This window comes from Eutrigla gurnardus, assembly GCF_963514095.1.
Source record: "Eutrigla gurnardus genome assembly, chromosome: 19".
NCBI classification, from domain to species: domain Eukaryota; kingdom Metazoa; phylum Chordata; class Actinopteri; order Perciformes; family Triglidae; genus Eutrigla; species Eutrigla gurnardus.
This window is the reverse complement of record NC_139930.1, coordinates 22,482,298-22,506,826: the sequence shown is the minus strand read 5'-3', so window position 1 is coordinate 22,506,826 and position 24,529 is coordinate 22,482,298. Positions and strand designations below refer to the sequence as shown.

At 44.1% G+C, this 24,529-nt stretch overlaps 3 protein-coding genes across 4 annotated transcripts in view; all 3 read right to left on the bottom strand.

The window, feature by feature from the left end:
- Positions 1 to 29, bottom strand: part of LOC311030372 (metal transporter CNNM4) — a gene marked incomplete at its 5' end in the record, with an annotated part of 14,458 nt that extends 14,429 nt beyond the window's left edge. Inside the window, one exon of the mRNA XM_084036081.1 lies at positions 1 to 29. This exon is cut by the window's left edge and continues 1,472 nt beyond it. Within this exon, the coding sequence (XP_083892207.1) occupies positions 1 to 29 (29 nt within the window).
- Positions 30 to 857: 828 nt separating this feature from the next.
- On the bottom strand, positions 858 to 6,907 carry sec14l7 (SEC14-like lipid binding 7). The gene is made up of 12 exons (XM_084036102.1): positions 6,799 to 6,907; positions 6,096 to 6,171; positions 4,125 to 4,168; positions 3,970 to 4,032; positions 3,540 to 3,728; positions 2,741 to 2,836; positions 2,571 to 2,631; positions 2,394 to 2,477; positions 2,201 to 2,307; positions 1,973 to 2,112; positions 1,718 to 1,887; positions 858 to 1,408 (listed from the first exon to the last, which is right to left on the bottom strand). The coding sequence occupies exons 1-12, from the start codon at positions 6,850 to 6,852 to the stop codon at positions 1,278 to 1,280; spliced, it is 1,215 nt and encodes a 404-aa protein (XP_083892228.1). The 5' UTR covers positions 6,853 to 6,907; the 3' UTR covers positions 858 to 1,277.
- Positions 6,908 to 8,380: 1,473 nt separating this feature from the next.
- On the bottom strand, positions 8,381 to 24,162 carry zfyve16 (zinc finger, FYVE domain containing 16). Of its 2 annotated transcripts, XM_084036071.1 has the most exons (18): positions 23,919 to 24,161; positions 21,472 to 21,580; positions 19,337 to 21,369; positions 17,852 to 17,948; positions 15,137 to 15,313; positions 14,898 to 15,037; positions 13,697 to 13,904; positions 13,323 to 13,445; positions 12,611 to 12,766; positions 12,302 to 12,526; positions 11,983 to 12,065; positions 11,372 to 11,476; positions 10,916 to 11,066; positions 10,734 to 10,814; positions 10,380 to 10,542; positions 9,760 to 9,865; positions 9,503 to 9,679; positions 8,381 to 9,272 (listed from the first exon to the last, which is right to left on the bottom strand). In XM_084036071.1, the coding sequence occupies exons 2-18, from the start codon at positions 21,539 to 21,541 to the stop codon at positions 9,114 to 9,116; spliced, it is 4,254 nt and encodes a 1,417-aa protein (XP_083892197.1). In that variant the 5' UTR covers positions 21,542 to 21,580; positions 23,919 to 24,161; the 3' UTR covers positions 8,381 to 9,113. The 2 variants fall into 2 exon arrangements, with proteins under 2 accessions (XP_083892197.1, XP_083892198.1); XM_084036072.1 differs by lacking the exon at positions 15,137 to 15,313 and having other exon boundaries at positions 23,919 to 24,162.
- Positions 24,163 to 24,529: the final 367 nt, after the last annotated feature.

The following is a 24,529-nucleotide window of genomic DNA, read 5'->3' as shown; positions in this document are numbered from 1 at the left end:
CTGCTGGGCGACCCGGGGGCTGACGTCATTTACTCATGTCCGAGCGGCCCCGCCCCCCTCGCCATCAAACACACCCCCGTTATCACCGCCTACCGGACGGAGACAGGTAGGGCTAATAAACAACCTCCCCCCCCTCCTCCTCCATCTCCATCACACACACTGATGCTCGGTTTCTGCAGCAGGTAAACATCCACAAATGATGCATGCGCCCCGTGTCACCCTCCGCTCTCCCCCCGCCTCCCCCCTCCCTCCCTGGGTGTCTTGGCTCGGGGCAATGCGGCACACGGCGGACGGATGCTGCTGCGGCCAGCCGTCTCATCCTCCACTTGTATCCGGAGCCAGCTGCTGTTATGTAAAGGCACCCCCATCTCCCCCACCTCCTCCCCCACCTCCTCCCCCCTGCACCATCCCGCTCTGGCACCGAGCCAGCTGGATGCAGCGACGAACTCCCTGCAGCTGCGACTTTCATCCGTCTGCACCATAATAATAACAATAATAATAACACAATTATTATAATTAGAACTGCCTTAATAATGCATGTCTATTCTAATTAAACTCGTCCATTACCATCAAATCAGCGAATTGAACTCTTGTTTTTTTTCTTACTTTAAACCATCTTTATTATGAGGTCTTAATATTTAGTTACCAGCAGTTATGTATTACAGCATAAGGACACCTTTCTCTCTCAGCGCCACCTGGTGGTCAAACCAGTTAAAATCACTTGGATTATAATTGTCAGACAGGTGTTAAAATGTGAATTATCATATTTAAATGTGTTGGATTAGAATATTAAACACCAGCAGTTTCTGTTAGATAATTTATTCTTTTATTACAAGTAATGTACAAATTAAATATAACTGAGTAGTTAATAAATTAAAACATTTTTAATTACAGCATCGTAATGACATTATTTTCAACATCCCTTCATTGTGACACATTATGTAATAATCTAAAAATAAATGATCAGACACAGAACTCGGTCGAAGGACGTAACTTTGCTCCTTTTGTCTCGTCTTTGTTCACAAACCCAGAAAAAAAAAACTTCAGTCGAGTAACAGAAACGAAACATTATCCTAGAAAATGATCCTCCTTCATATAAATGACGAGTTACAGTTAAATGTTGAAATGCTGCTGAAATGAGTACTTAAAAAATATTCATGGTCTTCATTGTGTTCCTGAATATCTTTACATGTTGTATTGATTATCTGTTGATCATCTATCAATATAAAAAAAATATATGTCAAATGAATTAAATTCTAAATCAAATTGATCGGTGATCACTGCAGCCTCCCGTCTCCTCGGCTGCGTGGACTCTGTGTCGGCCCGTCCGGAGGAGGAAGCACCTCGACCTTGTAGCTCACCCTCTTGGACTGCAGGATGCTGTAGCTGTTGTCGAAACACAGCACGTCTGCAGGAAACCAAGGACACAACCGTTAGTTAGCAACAGCTTCCCCACTTCAGGAATCACGTTTAGTCCCTTTTTCTTTTGCTGAGGCGAAGTCCCGCCCCTTCCTGCAGACCACTGTGGGGCGCTATTTAAAAAAAATATGTATATTAAGGTCCAATGGTGGACACCGGGAGGGGCTACATGCTTGGAATCCTGGAGAAGTTTTAGTTGGTTGCAATATGCAACCTCGCCACTAGATGGAGCCAAATCCTCCACACTGGACCTTTAAATGAAGCTGGATCTAATCCTTAAGGTCTAGCGGGGACTCACAGACTCCGGGTTCGGGGCAGGTGAAGCAGCTGTCTTCGGGGACCAGGTGTGCGTTGTAGCGTTCGCTGGGAAGAACCTGCAGCATCTCCGCCACCTTCTGCTCGCCGCCTTCTCTGGTGCGCTTGTACACTCCGAACCCGATGTCGGCGCCGTCGCTGGCAAACTGACACCTGTGTTGGATTTCATAACCACACGTTCACAAAGGAGAAAGGAGGTCTCAGGTTCATGAAGTATCTTCCTCGGGTAGCTTCGTACCTCAGGAGGCTGCTGGCTGCTTTCACATCGTATTCCAGCTGGAAGACGGAGCCGCGGCTGACGGTCACGCTGCTGTCGTACTGAACCCTCACCGAGTCCTGAACGTAGTACGACCTGGGAACCGTACCTCCGTACTTGATCTGCAACGGCAAACATCCACCACTTGAGCTCGCGGGCGTTTGACAGGGACACTCACTTCCTGCCGCCGCGGCGTCGCTTGGCTCTCACCATGGTTCTGCAGCGAGGGTCTCCATCCGGGTCGGTCAGGGTTCCTCCGTACACCACAGGAAGCTGATCGGGGTCGATGTGTTCACGCAGTACTTCCTGCCAGTTACCTAGCGACACAGGAAGGGAACTAATTAGGAGGCTGGTTCAAGATGTAATAATGTTCATATTATTATAAAGCTTAAAGCCGTCTTACTTCCTAAAATGATGATCTTACGCCGCGTTTCCTCACACAGGAAGTGCTTGATGAGGTTGTAGGCCATGGGAAACATTTTGGGAGCTGCAGCAAAAGACAGAAACTCAAGATCACAAACACAACCTGGGAGAAAAAAGTGAGATTTATGGACAAATAGTCAAAGGTTCTGTGAAGCACCTTTAATAAGAAAGAGTCTCTTCAGCCCCTCTGGATAGTTCTCTTCAAACATGGTGAGGACCTACAGGAGCACCGTGGAGGTCAGAGGCAGCCACTTTGTTATAATGAAGTGATAATTTAATTTGATGTGATAATGAAGGTGCGGATGATAATGTGAGAGGCTGACCAACCTCTCCATAAGTCTCAACAGCTGGTTTCCAGATGTGCTTCAGTCCGAGTCCCTCACAGTCGTAGATCAGAGTGATGGCTTCGATGTTTCGCCCCAACTGAGACACAGAGGGAGGACGTTAGGAGATGGGAGACGAGGGGAGGAAACCGGAGGAGAGGAGAGGAAACGAGAGTAGAGGAGAGAAAACGAGAGGAGGGGAGGAGAGGAAACAAGTGTTGAGGACAGGGGAGGAGAGGGTACGAGAGGAGAGGAGAGGAAACAAGAGGAGAGGAGAGGGAAGGAGAGGGTACGAGAGGAGAGGAGAGGAGAGGGAAGGAGAGGGTACGAGAGGAGAGGAGTGGGAGGAGAGGAAACGAAAGGAGAGGAGAGGGGAGGAGACGAGGAAAGAAAACGAGAGGAGAGGAAACGAGAGGAGGGGAGGAGAGGAAACAAGTGTAGAGGACAGGGGAGGAGAGGATACGAGAGGAGAGGAGAGGAGAGGAGGGGGAGGAGAGGAAACGGAAGGAGAGGAGAGGGGAGGAGACGAGGAGAGGAGAGTAGAGGAAAGAAAACGAGAGGAAAGGAAATGAGAGGAGGGGAGGAGAGGAAACAAGTGTAGAGGACAGGGGAGGAGAGGGTACGAGAGGAGAGGGGAGGAGACGAGGGGAGGAGAGGAAACAAGTGCTCTACACAGGGGAGGAGAGGAAATGAGAGGAGAGGAGAGGAAACAAGAGGAGAGGGGAGGGGAGGAGAGTAGACTAGAGTAGAGTAGAGGAGAGAAAACAAGAGGAGAGGATACGAGAGGAGAACCTCCAGGTTACCTTCTCAGACTGCCTCCTACACTCCCTTTGCAGCATCTCCGTGTGTCTGATCTTCGTCTTCACGAAGTCCTGTTTGGTCGCCGATAGCAACAGACCTTTAGGGTCCAGAGGGCCGATGACATCATACCAGATGGGACTCCCCTCTCGGTCGTATCCACACATCCCTCCAGACACGTACTCCTCAATCACCTGACGAAGGCCGCCATCATCATCTTCGTCATCATTTTTATTATTACTATTGTTTATTTTTATTTATTTATTCTTATTATTCAGTCCTCACTATAAGTCATATAGTTGAACACCCACATTTTAAAATCACTATAAAAGATCACGTCTGTAGCTTTAAGTTGTGGGTTTAGTTGTGTGATCGTGTGTAAAAACTTTGCCCACGACGTTGTTTTCCGTCCCGTCTTCATGATGGTGAAAGTACCTCTGGAGGTTTCCAGTCAGATATGATGGAGTCCACGTTCATCTTCCTCCTGAACTCCAGGTGCTGCAGGGACACAGGGGGGGGGGGAGGCGTTAGAACCCGAGACGTCACAAAACAACATGGCCGACCATGAAGCGCTCAAAGGAGGAGCTCACCTTTCTGACCATGGCTTCAGCTTTCTGCACATTGAAGCTACGAGCTGCAAAGAGAAAGGAAACAATCCTGATCAGTGAAGTACGTGGAGTACTAGGGTGTACACATATATTACATGTATACTTCTACTCCACTATAACTGTTTACTACGATCAGCAGTAGAGGAGATCAAAGGTCTGAAAAGTACATTCAAGTCAGGAAAAGCGTCCGAGGTTAACAGCTGATGCAAATATTGATCAGCTGTTCCCCCCATCAATCTGCTCCTCTCTGGACTATGGACCGCCAAACAAACACGATGTCCTGGACATCCACTAACGACCAGCTCAACGGCCGCCGAGCCACGAGAATTTAGTGATTTAAAACCAGGAGGAGAAAAAACATGCTTCAAATAACACATTTTAACACAATAAATGCTCCATTCTTTCACGCGGTGACAAACATGCATACCGTCTAAGATGGGGGTGTGAAAAGAGGCTTTTATGTCAACAAACCATTCTTGATGGACACTTGGTTTCCATAGCAATGCCAATCTAACTCATCAAGACTCGTAGATCTTTAATCCAAATGTTCAGGTGGTGCAGAATTATAAGAGCATTTGTTTTAAATTACAATATTTTCAGTATCCCTCATATTTGGTCCATCAGTGAGGAGCAAAGATCTAGATCATGTTTTAAATAAGAATATGCAATCTGAAAATCACATGTTGTATTGAGAAGCCAGGCTCAGTTTCAAAGGACGGGATGCAGTTAACTCATTAAGTTAAATCTTCGTAGCGTAAAACAAACATTTACTGTAGGATAAGACCTCCGAGTTGAGTAAATACCATACGCTTCATGTCCACGGGGTCGGAGGGACAAATAATTACTGATTAACCAGGAGACGACATGCGATCAATTATGTGACTTTTGAGAGAACAAGTAAAAGAACGGTCTCGTGTCTGTTAAACATAAAACAACAGATTTCTGTTTTCTCTTCAACTTGCACTCGGCTGTTTCCGATCTTTATGCTAAGCTAAGCTAACCAGCTGCCGGCTGTAGCATTCATATGTAGCGTAGAGACATAAATAACACACATGCCATATTTTAATCATTCAATTCAACACATAACGGTTTGGTCTAACTAACTAAAAGCATTATATCTGCCTGTTCAATATAAAACTACAGATAGGCAACATTGTTAGCTTAGCTTAGCACAAATACTAGAAACAGCTAATTCAACATCTTGTTAAACCTGAACCCAAAAGCCTGACAAAGGTAACGCTGTTTTTTTCGTAAATGTTGTACAGGTACACTCCAGCTAGTTGTTTCCAACCGTGTCCAGTCCTTATTCTAAGCTAAGCTAACTAGCAGCTGGCTGTAGCTACATATTTAGCACACAGACGTGGGCGTGGCATCCAACAGGTTACTCTCCGAAAGAAAGTTCATTGCAAAATGTCCCGAGGACGTCCTCGAGGCCGCGCCCTTTATACAAAACCTGTTTCCATGCTGGTTTCAGGGGAGGAAACCTGTGATACAGGTGGTGAAGGCTCAGGTATCGATGCCCATCAAAGGTTTAATTTGATCCTCGTCCATAAAACCTGTCAAAGCTGTGTGTATTTATTTATTTCAACTGTCCTACTTTCTACTCAACAGGCTCATTAGTTTAATTGTAATGCATTTGAGGCGAGTTATCGATTAAATCCTTCATAGGGATCCTTCTTTTCTTCTACTTTTAGACTCTTTTTGAACACAAATGTAAATGTAATGGTGTCGTCCCCTGAAAGGAGAGTAAACTGAATAATATCTCGTTGTATTTAACGTCCTGATTTAACTTTTTACTGTGGGATTATTCGTCGGTTCTAATCTGTGTCCGTTTGTCATTCGGATTAAAGACAATCACCTAGTGGTTGGTTAGTTGCATGAATCTGGTTTTGCCAGAGAAGACGGGACCACTAAAGATCAGGTTTCAGTGGAGTGCAGGTGTGCAGGTCTCACCTCTGAGCCAGCGGAGGAGGTAGTGGTTGTGCTGAGCCGGCAGGTCGGGGAGGACGTCCTGGATCCTCGCCCGGAACTGAACCAGAAGGAGCAGAGCTTCAATTACACAATCATACTCTTTTATAAAAACACTTTCTTGTTGAAGGAAGAGAAGTTTGTACCATAAACATGAACCTGCAGCCGAGTTAGCCTAGCTTAGCATAAAGACTGGAAACAAGGGGGGGAGCTAGCCTGACCGTCTAATATCAACATCAATTGAAGTCATCTTTCAGATTAAAATGTTAATCTGAAAATAAAAAATATAAAATAAACTGCATTAAAAAGTATTGCTTGATTTTGGATTTTTCCTCTAATCTTTTCTATATTCACTACTATATTAAGAGACAAGAGTGGTTTAAGTATATTAACTAAAGTATAGCAGCTGGATAAAAAAAAAGGCAATAATAGAAAATATCTTCCACTGAAATGTAGCACAAAGTACAAAGTAGAAGAAAATGTAAATCCTCAAGGGAAGTCCCAGTATTTCCAAAGTGTGTATAAGGGCAGTAAATGTACTACAAAGGTAGTATAAAAGAAGGTACTTTTAAATAAACACACTGCTGATGGTTGAAGTTAATGTAGGAAACCACAGATAACAAGCAGCAAACTCAGCTGAGATGATCAATACATCCAGTGAAATCATATTGATTTACAAAATCTTTACCTCCGTTAACGTTTCAGCCTGTTTGGGGCTCAAGTCTCCGACCCGTCCGCTCATGTCTGCCGCCGCCGCTGTGAATGAAGAGCAGTGGAGGGAAACTGCAGGTGGAGGAGGTGAACACCACACCCCACTCTCTCTCTCTCTCTCTCTCACTCACTCACTCTGTCTCTCTCTCACTGTCTCTCTCTCTCTCTCTCTTGAAATAGAACAATAAAGTAGTACAAGAGTATTAGTATCATTTTATCTTATTTCAAAAAGCGTTTTTTATTAATGCTAATGCTGCACACTTATATTGCTCTAAGTGTTTTTATGAGATATTTTTTTACAATTTTTAATTGTCAAGTTTTATTAACCACGTTGACTAAAGTTATTAAATAAATGCAATTAAATATTTCCCCCTGAATTGTAGTGAAGTATAAGTATAAAGTAGCAGAAAATGAAACGGAGATATATTCAAGTAAAGTACACATACCTCAAAATTTTACTTGAGTAAAAAAGGTGAAAGTACCGCTTTGAAATAGATAATATGTAGAATAAATAATATGTAGAAATCTAATGAAATTAATTTCAGTTAGTTGATGGCTGGTGTAAAGCTGCTTTTATTTAGTTTTTTTTTTACACTTTTACTTACACATTCGTAATGCATTGAATCTTGGGAGTATATACTTACACATTATGACAAAATTATATATTAGATTTGTAATCAGTTTTGTTTACTCCGGAATGAACCGTGGAATTCTTTCTTCGTCTCGGTGCTTTGAAGAATCTGCTACACAAGCTGCAGAATGAATGGAGGCAATTGTCCTATCAAAAATATTATTCTTTTACACTAAAACCTTTATACCAATGATTCCAAAAATAACTTCATTATTTATCTATATGCACACAGTTACTCTTTTATACATTTGGACAAAGGATTCTGGGATGAAGATGTTTGCCCAAAAAATGGAGGAAAAGTTTCTGCAAAGCTACTGTACTACAGTACAAGCAGACGTGTTTTTACTTGGATGAATCCTCTCATATATTCGGACTTTAAGGAGTGTTTATTGATCACGACACCCGCCGTTACCCGAAGAACTCGTACGAGAGAATCAGCAGTTCAGATCGAGCTTCAAAAGTTGTGGAAAGATGAGAAGCTGATGTAATCCCAGTGATGGAACATCGACTCTGAGCTGCAGATGATTTTAAAATATATATATATAAAAAAAAAAAAAGAGCCATAAAATGTGATGTAAAGATCTCATCAAGTGTGCAAAATATGATCTCAAAAAACATCTTAAAATCTTTTGAAGTCAAAGAAAAGCATTTCGGCTGAGAAATACTGGTCAGTACGCGGCGCTGCTCTTAAAGCAGCTCCTTTCAACAGTAAGAATGTTTAAACAATGAACGTTCAACAGAATCATCTTGGCAGAGACCAAAGGGAACGAGAATCAAAGCTGAGAGTTTTGACTTTTTCAAGGACGGCGCTTTTAAATATGCACTCTTTTTACTTTTTTTTCTCCTTCATTTCTGAAGTTTCTTTTAACACTTTGGTGACAGTTTTTAAACCAAACTTCTTTTTTAATAGCGATTTGGGGGCACACAGTTTGGGTGAGCGTGACTCTAAATAATCGAAACAAGCTAAACTTCACTAAAAGATATTCAGAAGTTTAGAAAGCGGTGTTTCTCTTGTGCCGGATCACCATAAACCAGCGGATGTGATGAAAGCCAAACCTCGAGAGGAAATGAGGCGGTTTTTAAGAACGAAGCCAGCACCTGATCACATGTATCACCTCCGAAGTATTGAATACTGCAGTCGGTAATCTCCCCTTTTGCTTTAATATCATCATTTCATTCAATAAGCCCATATTAAAATATAATAAATACATCCAAATGAGAGATATGTCGAGAGCGTCCGTGGGGAAACATTCACCGAGGAGCTCCGAGCTGACGGAGGCCAGCGGAGGAGCCTGGAAGGCAGAGCAGGAGGAGGAACGCTTCACTTATTTGGTCGTGTTTTTATGTCATCCTTGTTTAGTGTTTGGCTTCTTGTATTAAAGCAGCTTTGGTGAGCATGAAAACAAAAAAAACACACAGACAAACGTCCGTAACAGGAAATCAGTTTGCACCGTCCGAAAGTACATCCCCCGACCTCAGAGCGGAACGATGTAGCCGGCGTCGGTTTGTCCTCCGTGACTTCCCACATGTCCAAATGTGCAAACAAAAAAAGAACAAAAAAAGAGCTGTTGCGTCAGCGTGTAGCATGTCCTGCCACCATCAACAGCTCCTCTCTCTCTGTGCTGGGTTTTCACAAATGCCGTAGTGTGTCCGCGTGTGCGTTAGGCGGCGTGCGTGATGTAGAAGATGAACTCCATGTCCATGGCGGTCTGTGGTACACTAGCGCTACCTCCGTGGATGACGGGGATCAGAGCGCCGTCCAGCTCGTTCAGGTAGCGCTGTGGGAGGAGCCTGCCCCCGGAGCCGGCCTGGTACTCCACCTGAGAGGAACAAGAGGAACACTCAACACAGTGCATGTCTGTTCAAAGATCCTTTTTTTATTCATTTAATAAAAGAAGACTGATTTACTTCAATGAATCACTTTATTCAAACGGAGGATTTTGTTCAAGAATATGTTTTAGGGTGATGATGTTATAAAATAAGACAATAGACATTCAAAGCATCATTCAAAATACCTCAAAAAGCAGCTTTGAATGTATAATTTTTTTACCATGTCAGCCTGTGTAGAGATGCGAAGAGAGAGCGAGTTGATGCCACTGGTGGTGAGGACCGCGAGGTGAGGCGTCAGAGCGCTGCAGGCGGCCAACGCCATCTCCTTCTGAAACACGCTGCAGGACGACAGCACCGACTCCAGGCTGCAGTCGGAAGTCTTGAGCTGGTAAAACACCTGGAGGGACACATCTGGACCGTCAGCTAAACCTCAGGCGCGTCACGCGGCTGCAAAGAGTCGGTGGAATTTAAATTCACCTCGGTGCATTTGATGGTGCGTCCGTCGGACTCAAACTCGGTGTCCTGCTGCATCCTCACACTGCGGACTCCGTCCAGCGGTCTCCCATCAACCCCGCTGGTTCTGCTGCAGAGGAGCATGAGAGGGACAGAATCACATGACAGAGCAATCGACAATTCACAGGGTTCCACCGACTAGAGATGTTATTCTTTTCATTTTGTTGTTTATTCAGTTTCATAGCCTGCGTTTAAGTTTTATTACCTATTGTTTTCAGTAGAGGAGTCAACTTTATGTTGCTTTACATTAAAAAATGCCTTAAAAAATAGGACACATTTGTCAACACAGCAACTGGTAGAATTTAAATGCTAAAATACTTTATTGCACTAAGATTTAAGCAGCTTGATGGAAGCTGAAACAAATGACCGTTTGTTATGCACTGCAGAGAGGGCGTTGAAATGATTTTTGCTCAGTTTCATGTCTGGTCCCGTCTGGTCGACACGTCATCCCGACTGGTTGTGTTAATCTAATTTAACTGGTAGAAACTGTGCAGCACAAAGAGCCAGCAGCAGTATGTCACAGTGTGTGTACGGCGGTACAGCGGAGGACAGACTGTAAATAGCCGTGTGAATGGTGTCGTTACCCCGTGTTGACATGTGAACTCAGGTCGATCCAGCGGACGGTGACGTTCTCTCGGAGCTCCCCTCCGTCGTTCCTGCCGCAGGGAATGTGGAAGTCTGTCTGCTCCCTCAGGGCGCAGCGCAGAGACTCCATGGTCTCTGGAGGGATTTGCACCATCAACCCGTCTGTCACACGGAGAAAAAAAAAGGTCAGTTCAAAAACACTCAAGCGTTGTGGAATAACGGCTGGTTCCCACTGGACACGAGAGCCGGTTATCGTTTAATGGCACAGACACAAAGGTATTTCTAATAAATGCTGAGGATGCATCATGCAGGAGGTGAACCCGGCGTAGGACTCAACTAATCGATTAGCTTACCTTCAACAATACTGGACTTGGCAATGAAGCCCGAGGAGGCTTTCAGAGCGCCGTTGAACACCACAAAATTGGCCCCGGTCACTGTCAGAAAACAGAGTGACATCAAACAGAATTCAACGTGAGCGATGGTTCTCTCCTCGCTCGTCTTCTTCACTTGGATTTTAACGGAGGCTTCCTCTCACCTGTGCGAGTGTGACCAGGCTTACTGTTGGCCTGCGTCTGATAGTTTCCCTCCTCGTTCTGGAAACACACCAGGTGAGAGTCGGCCTCCGAGCTGAACCTCGCTCCGATACTGATGACGTGCTCGTTGGCCGAGTTCACCACCTTCTGCATCTGTAGAAACACAGAAAACAAACAAGTGTTTTCAGTCTGTGTCTCTGCTTCCTGTTTTGATTTACATCGTAGCGGATGATTCAGGACCAAGCACCTCGGGAGACAGAGCTTCTGCCCCAACCCTCTGGAACTCCCTCCCTCTGAACCTCCACAACTCAGACTCACTCCACTCTTTTAAATCTCAACAACTCAATCTCTACAATGAAGCGTACAACCTGACTCCCGCTGCCTGTCCACACCTGAACTGTATTTGTCCAGCATCTAATGTTTGCCCACAATATCAATTCACCCCTCGGAGCTCTCACCTCGTTGAAGCTACTTTTGGGGATGTCGATGTAGCTGTGACCCATCTCCATGTGGATCCTCAGGCCGTCTACAACCGCCAGACTGTACTGGTAGTTCCTCAGGTCCTGTGGATAGAAAAGATACAGACTTTCGTGTCTCCAAACGAATGGAAAGAAAACAAGGAACTCGAAAGTGAAACCACAGAAACTATCTTCCTGTTTGGAGCCGTAGACATGGAGTCAGATGATGTTGGTTTGACAGAAGCAGATATATTTATCTATATTTTTATAGATCTCTTTGAAAGAATACTTTGATCGCCAGCGACACACTTTTTCTAGATCAAATGTTTTTATGACATCTAGATTCACTCTGGTCTTATAAAACCACTGTAACCGAGTCTGTTTCTGATATTGCATCTTAAAAACACTGAACTGGAGCTAATCTTACTTACAAAAGAAAGCTTTGACACTGGTTTCTAAACTCCAGAGCCATTTGGGAACAGCAGGAATAATTAACAGCAGACAGCCGCTTCAATAAAAGTAGTTTAAAAACATGGTTTCAGTGGGATTAATGTTAATTAGAGAACACAGTTTTATTTCTCACAGTACTTTGTAAGTGTTTTAGTACTTACAGCCAGTAAATTCATGATGGTGTGTCCCGTTTCTCGGTACACCGAGTCCCGAAAACGGACACTCGTCAACGTGGTGGGATACACTGTAAAAGAGAACAAGGTGTGGTTAGCATGACAGTGAGGTGAGTAATTTAAATGCGAGTAATATTTCATTTTTCTTAAAGAGATCACACGAGTGAGTTGGTTTCCTTATGGATTCATTTGCTGATTATTTTCTAGATTAATCCTGTTTAGAATATTAAGAGATTGTTGTTAACTTGGTGTGAGCTCCGATAACATTGAACTCCACCGGTGACACAACAGTAAAGCACACACACACCGCTGTATTCAGCTCCAAGCCGTAGAAGCAGCCTGAGTGGAAAGACTTTGGCCCAGGGAACCTCCAGCTTCTGGACCAGCAGGCCGAACAGGAAGGGCTGAGAGGGGAGAGTGAGGCCGTCTAGAGGCTGACAGGTGGGGGAGAAGAACAGCATCCCAGCGTGGTCCTTACTGCCCAGAAAACTGCTGGTGAACGTCACATTATCCAGCTCCTCCAAAAACTTCCCTGTAACAGAATATAAGGACTCTGTACTCTTGTTTGTTTTTTTAAACAAAAGGCAGATGAGTGGCCTTCGTGTGCTGCCTCTACCTTTTTGGGCTTCTTGGTAAATGTTGAGATAGAGCGTGAAGAGGTCTTTGGGAAGAGTTTTTTCTTCTGGCAAACATTCCAACAGAAACACCAACTCTCTCTGTCCCAGAGCCTGCAGCCCGTTGGAGCCGAAGCACCAACACTGGCGACTGGAGTCTGATGGAGAAAACACAAATTCAGACCGTTAACAGGGACACATGCATGATGTCATCATCATCCGTAGGCAGTAGGCTTGTGCTGATTGGCGACTGGATCGTACATCGATGATCACTCTCGTTTCCTGCACAAGGAACACATGTTCCCATGGCTGCATCCCATTGGCCAAAAGTTATCTGGCTGGCCCTGATTGTACTTTGTAACCAGGAAGCGATTAGATGAACAAGCTTGTATGAGATACTGTACAACTTTGGTTTATGATCCACAACTCAATGTAGAGAAGAAGATACTGGTCAGAGAACAAATTCTCAATTCGGTGGTTTAAAAAAAAAAAAAATTATAACTAAATTATAGTTATTAGAAAGAAAAATGGTAATCAGCAGGTCAGACAAAACTGCAGTTGGTGCATCTCTACTATATCAAATGTAAATAATACAGTTGGTGTCTGAATGGTGTTTTTTCAATCTCTGATCTGTTCAGTTCAGTTGAACCGTAACTGTTTAATGTTGAAAGCATCCAACTCAACATGTGGAGATCTGAGATGTGTTCTGCTCACATGTAACCAGTTTGACGTTGACCAGCAGGTTGGCGTTGAGGACGAAGGTCAGGGGTCGGGGTCCTCCTTCCTCCAATAAGTGTAGGATCTGGCACGGGGCGGGGCTTTCCTCCACCAAAACATCTGCAGAGAAAAACAAAGCAGAACATGTGAAATCTATCCGGTTATTCAGACCTGACGCCACATTCACGAGCACCAGCGAGCGACATCACTGCTGGGAAACATGTTGAGCTGAAAAGTGTGCTGAAGTGCTTGAAGGGAGACGTTTTGTGATAATATTGGCATTATTATATGGCTGTATAATGACCGAGGTGGATAAGAACGGAGCTATAAAGCACTCAAAACCACGCAGCTACACCGAAATGAAGGCATACCTCCAGTTTCGTCCTCTCCGGTGGCGATGAGCAGAGGAGGGAGCTCGTCCTCGTTATCTGGCAGCAGGCTGGGAACCCTCTTCACAGAAGTACCGATTCCAGAGAGCAGGGCGTAGTCCCAGGGTCCGGACACCGGGGGTCGCACCACCTCCACGGCCCCAGAAGCTTCAGGGGCGGAGGAGCCACCGACTCCAACCTCCGGCCCGGGCTGAAATACGACAGGGTCCGTCACCATGGTGCCAGTCTCATTACGCTTCGGTGGGTTTTACAGTAACTTTACATTGCAGTATGAGGAGCTGATGGCCGCCTCCACGGGTCAGTTTGTTTGTGTTAGCGTGTGACTTGGTGAATCCAAACCAACGTTTTAAAACACCAGAGTGGCACAATAATAGAAACTAACTAACCGCTGGAGGCAGACCAGCTCCCTTTATTCTGCAAGGTGAAATTACTCTTTAGTCAACAGAGTCTCGTGGCTGAGAAGAGACCATTGGTGGATATTACTGTTTGGGTTCTGCATCAGAAAGGGACATCTGTCAGCAAGATAAAGTAGTGCAAATATTCAAACAGCTGCTAGAATTTAAATTCATGAAGACAATGCATCAGTCCTGTCTTGGCTCACATGCATTGGTTATCAATGAACTACAGAATAACATTTTATTATTAGTTTTTAAAAGCCTTACATGGATTTGCTTGCTTTTCATTCACTCTGAGGCCCCATAGCTTTTGTAAAGTCCCCTATTAACTTACTTCTTACATCCTCTCACTGTCTTTTAATCTACTGTTTGTTTTTATTTAATTCCTTGTAACTTTTCTTTTATTGTATTACATTATGTTTTATTGCCTTTTATGCATTTTTTTATGTCTTTAATTAATTGTGTAGTGAGGCTGATCCATATCTGCCTCTCTGGAAAACACTTTGGATGAACTCCAGTTGTTTTTAAATTTTCTATGTAAATAAAATGACTTGACTTAAATATAGCACACACAAAAAACAAATTGATTGAACTGATTGGATTTTTTTTAGGTGTCTAAAAAATGTCTGTTTCTCCAAACTCAAGCCAAGTAACTCACTATGATTTCTCATACAACCCCAATTTAAAAAAAACAACCTCTAACCACCAGAGTAAGAGCCCAACCTTCTTATAGGAAGGTTAAATAAGTGCTTAAAAATAGGATCTAGTGTTCCGATGATGTGTCGTACCCTTGTTTGGTCCGGCGAGACGGCGCTGAACTCCTGGGAGCTGCGGCGGCTCGTCACCGACAGCTTGGTCGTGTCTGCCACCTCCCCGTTGGGCAAGATGCCATCGGCGAACCACACGCGCTTCTGTTCACGAGGACAACCTGATGAAGACACAGAAGAGGGGCGTCTTTCCAAGGGTACGGATAAGGAAATACAGTTAAATAATACAGTGTATACACAGTATTTAAGAGTAGTCATACTGTCATTGTTTGGGTGTTTGAGAACGGACACAGGCACCATGACGGTCGGTGGAGGAGAGTTAAGTGTGCCGGCGGCTCGAGCCTGCTGCAGAGGGGGGATGGTGCTGCAATACTCAGACGGGACGTTGGGGTTCGGACTGGGACCCGCAGGACTCATCATCCGCTCCAAGGCCTGGGCTACAAGGACAAACATGTCACGGCTGTGTGCTCATTTTAGCACAACTTTCAAGTTAACTAATTTTTCATCTGCTTAGACCTCATCTAAACTGCACTTGAGCTTTAATGCAGCAAAGTGTGAGACGGAGTACTTGATGTTTAGATGTTGGACTCGGGACCATATTAGTGTCTAACTACTTAATGCAATTCAGTTCATCAGAATCAGAAGAGAGTTTATTGCCGTACGTTTTCACATACAAGGTATTTGCCTTGGTGTTCAGTGCGCACAATAATCAAAAAGAATAAACAATAAAGCAAAGTACTGCAGTCAAGAACATAAATAGAAATGAAAAACGAACATAAAGCACTTTCTCTTCAGTATTTAACACTCCACTGGTTTCTTTAGAGTCCTGAGGTAAGATTATTGTATTTTCTTCCACAGTGTGCAGGTACAGTTGCAGAGCATAGCAGGTTATGTGTTTTCCTCTTTGGATTTTGTGTCACCGATACTATAAGTTAACACGGACACGAGAATGAAGACGTTTGCTTTCTTTGATATCGTAGGGACTCAGAATTATATTTTTAGAGTCGAGTGATCAGATGTCCAATCAGATGATTCAGAAGCAGAATTGGAGCGAGGCTATGACTGTACTAGCTCAGCTGGACAGAAAAACAGCAGAGAGGCTGCACGCAGCGTAACAGCCGTGTTGCAATGACCACAAGGCAGCGTCTGTGACTTGTGATTACTCTAATGACTCATTTTTGCGAGGGAGCTACTTAAACGTATCATTCCTTTAGAAACGTTTCATTTTTGTCATTCTATCGGAATCACATTTAGCATTTAACTGAGAGCTCTACTTCCCCTATACGTCACGCAGCGCAGATGAATTAAGGTTATTGCAAACAGGACAGACATGATTTGCTGCTTCCAGGAAAAAACCAAGACGTTCTCTTCTCAGAAAACGCTGATGTAGCACTCGTCTACATTAAATTGATTAAGCGTCATAGGTCTTTATCGATCTGCTGTGCACCGACAACAACTACATTCTGGCTTATAATCGCACAGGAACACAGCGTAGACATCACAGTATTTCAGACCCTTGTTAATGCGAGGAAAAAAAACTAAAAACACAGCATCACTACAAAGGGAGTTGTTTCACCTTGTTCTGCAAGCAGGGATGACACGGCACAAAAAAAAAGTCCTCCAGGGTAAATTACTTCCAAGTACGAGTAAGACATGCTTTAGTGACCCCCATGTTAAGTTTCACACTAATGAACACAAATACTCCTCAGCACAGATTATAAACACTACAACAAACCAACATGACACAGAAGCGGTAAACAACAACAACAACAACAATGCAGCTTACCTCATCATCCCCTCTGCTAAAACTCAACCAGTCCAAATCACTGCAAGCCTATTCCTTAGCCTGACTTTAGACCCTCCCATCACCGCTCTCTCTCCTGAAGATGCTCCTCGCTTTATCTCCGGGAGTCTATGTCTGTTGTTAGCCTGTTAGCTTTAGGCTGGTGTGTGTGTGTGTGTGTGTGTGTGTGTGTGTGTGGTTAGCCTCACATGCACTGTTATGAGAGATGGAGAGCAAAAGGAGGGAGGGAGGTAAAAGAGAGAGAGGGGTGATGTAGAGGAGAGGAGAGGGAGGGAGGGAGGGATCGCGTCACACCGCTCCAGCATCCACCAGCCACAAAAAGTGGATCACCTCTTTCTTCTTAATTTAGATGGCGCATGCGAGCGTCACATGTCTATTGCGTGAGGCAAGTCCTGTAGCCACACACACACACACACACACACACCTATTTTCATCAAAGCAGACGTGTAAAAACATTTTTTTTCCACAACAGAACGTTGGCATGGACAGAAGTGACAGAAAGACCCCGAGCCACGACGTATGAGATATTTCTTTTTTTCTTTCGTGCCTTAAATATTCATCCGAGCTACATAATGAAAATGTTCCTGTGATGTTATTAAGTTTTCATGACAACTAGTGAATTCAGTCTATTTAAAGATGACTCGTAGGCTTTGTCTGTTCCTGAGAGGGGATGAAAGTATTCTAATAAATCTCAGCCCAGTTACCCCCATGCAGAGGCATTTAATAATTACTAAAGCTGCATTAACTCTTTTTTTTTTGCGGGGGAGAACATGCAAACTCCACACAGAAGGAACTGCAATCGGGAATGGAAGCCGGGACCCTCTTGATGTGAGGCGACAGTACTATCCACTACACCACCGTGCAGCCCAGAACAACCATGAGTCTTCTTTTTAAATTCTATATACTGCATCCCTCTAGGAGATGGAAACACATCCCAAACCATTCACAACTCATCAGGAGAAAGTCACAAATCATCTCCTATTATTTCTTGAAATTATTCTCAGCTAAACAACTCCTGAATGACTGCATTTCCATTTTACCACCAGAGAGGTAAAAAAAAAACCCAACAACAATTCCCTTTCAGAACTCTGAAGCCTCAGATTAGGAACTCATATTTTCTCAGACATGAGTAATATGTTAAAGTGAATCTCGGATCAAACTCGGGCCTTACCTCGGTGTATGGTGTCAAAGCAGACGACACACACGCGAGCCTCCTTCTCCAGGTACTTCAGCTTACACTTCCTGTTGCAGCACACCGCACAGTAAACCTGCCACAGAGGAGAGAGCGACGAAACGACAATTCACTTTGTATCCAACAATGTGTGTTTGTTTATATCTGGTATCTAGCAGTACTTGTGCTGAGAACAATATCAAACAGTCGTCTCTAATGCCGTTTTAATCACTGGCCTTTAAACTGACTTAGCTTCATCTTTAGGACACCCAGCTCAGTGGAGGTCTATAGAGGAGCTGAAAAAAGAACTGCTGACTCATGCTCTCCGTGTCCAGGAACGCACTGTGCTTTATTTGATCCTGGGACGTAATCCGTTTATCCTTACTACTTCCGAAACGAGCGAGCGTCACGATAACTTCCACTTTCATTTTTACGTCACGTCTTGTGTGTAAAATGGAATGTATAATTATGGAATTTAAGACATTAGTGGAAAACAATAGCGTAGACACCGATGATTACTAATCTAGAAGACGGATAACCTATATTTGAAATTTTTCAGCAGTAAAAAATTAAAAAAAAAAAGGTCAAAAAGAAGAACACAAACTAGTAACACAAAACTTTGTTGAAAATACCTTAAAGCGTATATGTAATTCAGACCCTTTCAACATGACCTACAAAAAGTGTAGGGAGCTATCAGCAGCTTTATTATAAAGATGATTGATTGAATGAACAGACAAATAAATAAATACAATAGCTCCCTGAGGTTTTTATTTTAGGTTTAAATAAAATAAATGAGATAAAGACCAGAGAGTAGTGAGTGAGGTTTTATCAGAGCCTAAGTAGAGCATTTTAAAATGAAATAATTTTGAAAAAATCAGCCATATCAACCATAAAAATGCTGAATATGGGTAAACCCCTAGAAAACAACGAGACAATTTAAATCAATTAGAAAAATCTATTAGACTCTTGACACCAAATCCCGAACCCACAATATTTAAATTATATGTGATTTACTGTAAATTTAATCAGTGATTCATCTGATATGGCTTCATCAGGGCCGATATTGATTATGAGAAATCAAGGAGGCCGACCACCCATATTGATAGCTATATCATGGTATGTTTTTTGGAGGGGGGGGGCACAGAGACGGGCAACCATTCACCGTCACACCTACGGGAGTCATCAACCTGTACTACATGGGAGAACATGGGGGAGACCATGTAAACCATAAGCTTGCCGTGAGGCCATAGTGCTAACCACCAGACCACCGTCATGTCTTTATATTTTTTATATTATAAAGATTAAACAAAATTGATCATGAAAAATAAAAAACACTTTCAGTCAACGATAGGAAAGACTCAACTGATCAAACTGGACTATATAAATTCTTAGTCGGGAGATCCATCGTTTTCATACAATAGAACAACACTTAAGTGAAACTTAGTATAGAATATAATGGATCTGTGTCTCAGTTGACTAACGTACCTTCCCGCAGGCTCGACAGTGATGCCGCCTCTTGGTGAATGTGAACCTCTGGTAGCAGTTCATACAGTTGGGAGCTTCAGAGTCTGGTACCCAGGCGGGCTGTCTGCTCCCCAGCTCCTCTTCTCCATCTCTCTTCCAGTTCACCGACCTGGTACCATCTGTAGGCGAGTCGCCGGGGTAAGGCGGGGGCTCTGAGAGTTCATCATACCCCACGCTGTAATCCTGATGCTCCCGAGTGGCGTACATAGGGCTCAAGTCCCTAACGTAGGAGTGTTCCTCTGTAAGACTGCCGGGTGAACTCTCCTCTTCATCCTCTGCTATACTCAGAGTCTGACCTTGCTCCTCCTCTCCTTCCTCCCCTGCTGGTGGAGATCTAGCAGTTTGGCAGTGTAGCTGTTTTGGTCTTGCGCCTCCATAGGAGGGCTGCTGATCGGGGTTAATGCTGGGCTGGGACAGGAAAGTGTTGCTGGTCAAAGAAAGGCTAACCCCAGAGGAGGGTTCTGGCTCCTCTTGGCAAGGAGGTCTGCGAGAGTCCTGTGATGTTGCATCAGGGTTAAAACTTCCCTCTGCAGTCGCACAAATTGTTCTGTCGCTCTCTGGAGAAGCCAGAGCCTCCAGATCCTCCGGTCTTCCGCCACCACAGCTCCTCAGCTCCTCTCCCACCAGCCGGCCCTCCAGATCTCCGTTCGACTGTGAGAGACTCTCGGGTTGACTGAAATCTCCAGAGGTGCAGCAATAAGAGACACCTCTCCCTTGCTCCGCTTCTGTGTGTGCCTGCAGGAAGGCATCCAGCTCCTCGTCTGTAACCAGCAGCTCGGCCTGGTCGCTCTCTGGCAGGTATTCAAAGCCAAACTCGGGAGCATCAACCGGGCTGGGCTCTGAACGATCGCAGGCGGCAAAGTCTGCAGAGGGGTCAGTAGCAGCAGCAGCAGGTTCAAGAGCGAGACGCTGGCCCTCCGGTGACATCCTGCCCTCTGCAACCTGCTGGGACGAGTTAACAGGTTCCTCTAAGCGGGACATGTCCTTCCTGCCTTCTAAAGCTGACATGGTGTCTGCCTCTGCGCACTCGGAGACATCTGCTGCCTCATCACGTGGCTCTGCAGCTGACCCCGAGTCATCGTCTGTGGCCTTTTGGTTCACCAGAGCTCCACACATGGACACAGATATGGGTAGGCACGATAAGCCCATCGGTACGCTGTCTGAAGCCCCCAACTTTAAATCCACAGGACACTCTGCCTCAACTTTATCTGAGGCTTCTTGGGACTCTTTATTGACTGAGGTCATTGTTTCTTTAATGCCATCAACAGGTAGAGTGACCTCCGGTTCCCAGTGGTCTAAAGAGTTCGCCATCACTTGGTTTGTGCATGCCACCTCCTCACAGTCCCCGTCCTCGTTCTCAGCTGCCTCCGTGGTCCTCGGCGATGGTGAACCATCTGCTGACTCGCAGTTCCTCTCCGCAGCAGCTGGAAGGATGACGTCCAGCAGGCTGAGTGAGTATCCACCGCTCTGCTCGTGGGAATCTAAACCCAGCAGCTCGTCCTTCCCTGCAGAGGCCCGCTCCTCCATGGCGTCTTTACAGACGCCATTTTGGCCCGGCCGTCCTTGCTCCTCACCACACAGAGTGACCACAGGGCTGTCAAAGTCCACAAGCAGTGTCTCCTCCTCCATTTGCTTTTCCACCATGTCCAGCTCTCCGAAAGCATCGTGGCTGTTGGCCCTGACCAGGATGGCCGAGCTTGTGTCATTCACAAGGTCGCACACAGGCTTCAGGGCTCTATCTGGACAGGGAGGGGCAGAGCTTTTAACTGGCCTGCGATCCACAGAGGAGAGAAGGTCCACCGCCGTGAGAGGCTGACCTTTGACCTCTTGGTCATCAGCACCATGGTTCTCACTGCCAGAGCGGTCGGGACAGCTGGTGGCAGAACCATAATGAAGAGAGTTAAGGTCGGGGAGGTTGGGTGGGACGGTGGACGGCTCAGAGGAGCACCGGAACACAGCAGGCTTCAGGAAAACAGATTTACATTCAAGTTCCTCTGGAATAAAAAAACAACAACAAACATTATAGAAAAAACAACAGGCTGATTAATAACAAAATGAAAAGTAATGACTTGGGGCTGCCCTTCACTGTATCTTACCAGTATTGAGCTCAAAGTCGTCGAGCAATTTGTCCAGATCACATACAGCAGCCTTGAAGAAACTGTCCATGCTGGGCTAAAACAAAGGGCCCTTAACCCCCTCCAATTCCTAAAGGAGGGGGGGAAATCCAAGTATTACTTCAAGCAACATACATATAGGATGCCATTTTGTATGCCCTATATTTAATTTCATGTTAGACGTGTAATTCAAAAGATGAAAAACATTACAGGGATGAAAAAACAACAACAACTCGTGCGTAAGTATGTTACACAACCTGCAACAACAAGAAGCTGTCACCAGTATCCCCACATGGACCAGTTTCACAGCAAATGGTATGTTGCATCATGCGACCAGTCAACGTGTAAGTAATAGTGATTACTGCTGACTTATAACTAAAAAAGCCGTGTGGAGGTGTCCTCCCTAAGTGTTCCTTGTGTTATTGCAAATAAATTGGGATTTGGACATTTGGGACTGTATATATTGTTTTGCTTTCATTAGGTGACAAAAACATAATTTGTAATGTTTCCCCTCAGGCAAAAGTAAAGACTCTGTGCAACGCGGGGAGAGAAAGTCTTAACATCACTCTGGGGTGGTAGCGCTCAGGCCTTGACCTTCGTATAGGTAATCAATAGAAATGTATTGTAGATTAAGCAGTATAAAATGAGCAAGTTCAACAGTAATACGCTTAAATAATCCAAGCGCTTCCTCCTCAGGGCCAGTTTAAAATGACCTATAGCACACCTAAGAATGCAAGAGGGAAACATAAATAACTGTCTAGACACATGGAACATTAAGGGAAGACACCTGCACAAGAGGAAACGTGTAATGATAATACATTTGTCTGCAATAACGCACAGTGCTAACGCAACAACACCCACGGCACTTCAAGTATCGGGAAGTGCAGATCCTCGATATTGTCACAGTTCATGTGACTGATCTCCTGATTATGGTCTGCTGATAGAAATCAAGCCAAAAATAGCATTTGTCACATTACCTTTAAAGTCTGCAGCTTTTTTCTTTTCCTGCAGTTATGGTAACAAAGACTTACAACTGATTGTGATGAATTTTCCAGGACAACATTGTATTATTTGTCCCTTTTTGCGTAAACACAAACGTACTGGATTTTTACACAGTGACAAACTCTGCAACGACATGATCAAAACAATGTTGCCGACTGGGACTTTAAGTCTACCTTCAGTATATCTGGGAATGAGGAAGTAAGTCTTCCTAAATACACATCTCATGGTTAATCATCACACTAAAATATGCACTTCCATAAATGTGGAGCTATCAGTCGTTAACAGTCATCTGCCATTTATGTGGCAATTAAAAATCATGACTTGATTCTCCATTCTTCTCTAATGTTCACACCAGTGCAGTACTACTACCATCAACTACCAAAACAGTTCACCTCAAACATACAACATCAACACGTCTGGAGATATATGTTGTTGTTTTTTTAATTGGGCAGGAAGTAATTAAAAGCTGTCAGATAAATGTAGTGCGTCTCAGAGATGCAGTGGAGAAGAAGTAGCATAAAATTGAAATACTCAAGAACAAGTACCTTGAATGTATGCGTTTAGTATAGTACCGGTAGTTAATTTGATTCAGAGGTGGGAAATAACAAAGTACTTATATTTGTTTTTTCTTATCAATATGACTTGAGATTCAAAAAAAGCCAGTAGAAATGTCCTTCATGGGGATACTTTATACTTTGAGGGCATTTCTGAATCTCTGCTTTTCCACTTTTACTTGATAAGTTGAATCAGTACTTCTACTTATACCAGAGTATTTTTGAACACAAGTATATGTACTTCTAATTGGGGAGAGAACGTCTCTGTACTTTTGACAACCTCTGATTAGCTTCCACCAGCTAGCAGAGATGTATACAGCTGCAGGTCACAGAATAAGACGGGTCACAGACACTGTTGCAACACCGCGACGGCAACCGGTGTCGATTAAAAAAGAAAGTTTACGTTACTTACAAACGTATGGTTTTAAGTTAAATAATACAATTAAACCATTTCCCCGTCGCTTGGGTTGACGTCGGTTCCACAACTTTACAAGCCGACCACAAAAAAGGCAGCTTAGGGGACATTATCCAACGCCAACGGTTGAACGGTTTCCCCTTCTGTGGTGTTGTAACTCTTTTAGGATTCGGATTAGCTAACGGCTAACTAACCTAAATAGCACAACAGTGCGCTAACCGCTGACGTTAGCAGGTAACCGGATAACATGTCACTGCAACAAACACACGCAACGTTAGCTTGGATGTTAACCACAAGGCTGCCACGAGAGTCATCGACACACAGCCTGTCATCTGTCAGATGTAGCTAAAATTAGCCTCTTGTCAGTTAGCCTATAACATTACTGAACGCGTTAGCCGGCTAGCGTAGCTAGCTTACTCACTGTGGGTTAACCGGGTGTTTGTTTCTGAATTCCTTACCAGCGCCGGGTTTTTTTTTTATTCCATAGCTCCGACGACGTCCTCAACAAAACGTGTTCACGTTCCGGGTTCGAAACGGGAACAAACGTCGCCGGTGTCGCCGTTCCATTCTCCGCTAATAAGGCAGTTAGAAGTTACGTGCGGGAAGATAGCCGTTGGAATGTTTTTTTTTTTTCATCGGAGACGCGTAAATTCTCCGCTCAGGCGGCCATCTTGAACAGACTGTCGGGAGGTCACAGGATCCGCTGCTCAGCGTTGGAAGCCGCTCTGCCATGTCATTTTTCCCCCCGAATTATAGCTAAGATGATTTACTTCTTTAAGGCGGCCACTTAATTGGGTACACCTCATTTAAAACGCATTCATTAAGCACTTTTGAATAGTACATTTACTCAAGCTGTTCTTGACATAGTTTGCATTTACTTGAGTATTTACATTGTTATGCTACTTTATACCTTTACTCCACTTTATTTCAGATATTAGCAGTACGGAAATGCATTTAAAAAACAGAAATAAATGTGAACAGAAACCAAATAAATTGGGAAATAATTAAATATGAAACAAACAAATAAATACTTTTCATTTACTTGTGTTCCTATTTATGCACCTACTTG

Coding starts and splice junctions, on each gene's coding strand:
- sec14l7 (XM_084036102.1), bottom strand. CDS start 6,852: ATGAGCGGACGGGTCGGAGACTTGAGCCCCAAACAGGCTGAAACGTTA. Junction 2,632..2,740: donor CTGTTGAGACTTATGGAGAG/GTTGGTCAGCCT, acceptor GTGCTCCTGTAG/GTCCTCACCATGTTTGAAGA. Junction 2,308..2,393: donor TAAGATCATCATTTTAGGAA/GTAAGACGGCTT, acceptor CTGTGTCGCTAG/GTAACTGGCAGGAAGTACTG.
- zfyve16 (XM_084036071.1), bottom strand. CDS start 21,541: ATGGACAGTTTCTTCAAGGCTGCTGTATGTGATCTGGACAAATTGCTC. Junction 10,543..10,733: donor CAAGTCCAGTATTGTTGAAG/GTAAGCTAATCG, acceptor TCCGTGTGACAG/ACGGGTTGATGGTGCAAATC. Junction 9,866..10,379: donor AGTTCACATGTCAACACGGG/GTAACGACACCA, acceptor GCTCCTCTGCAG/CAGAACCAGCGGGGTTGATG.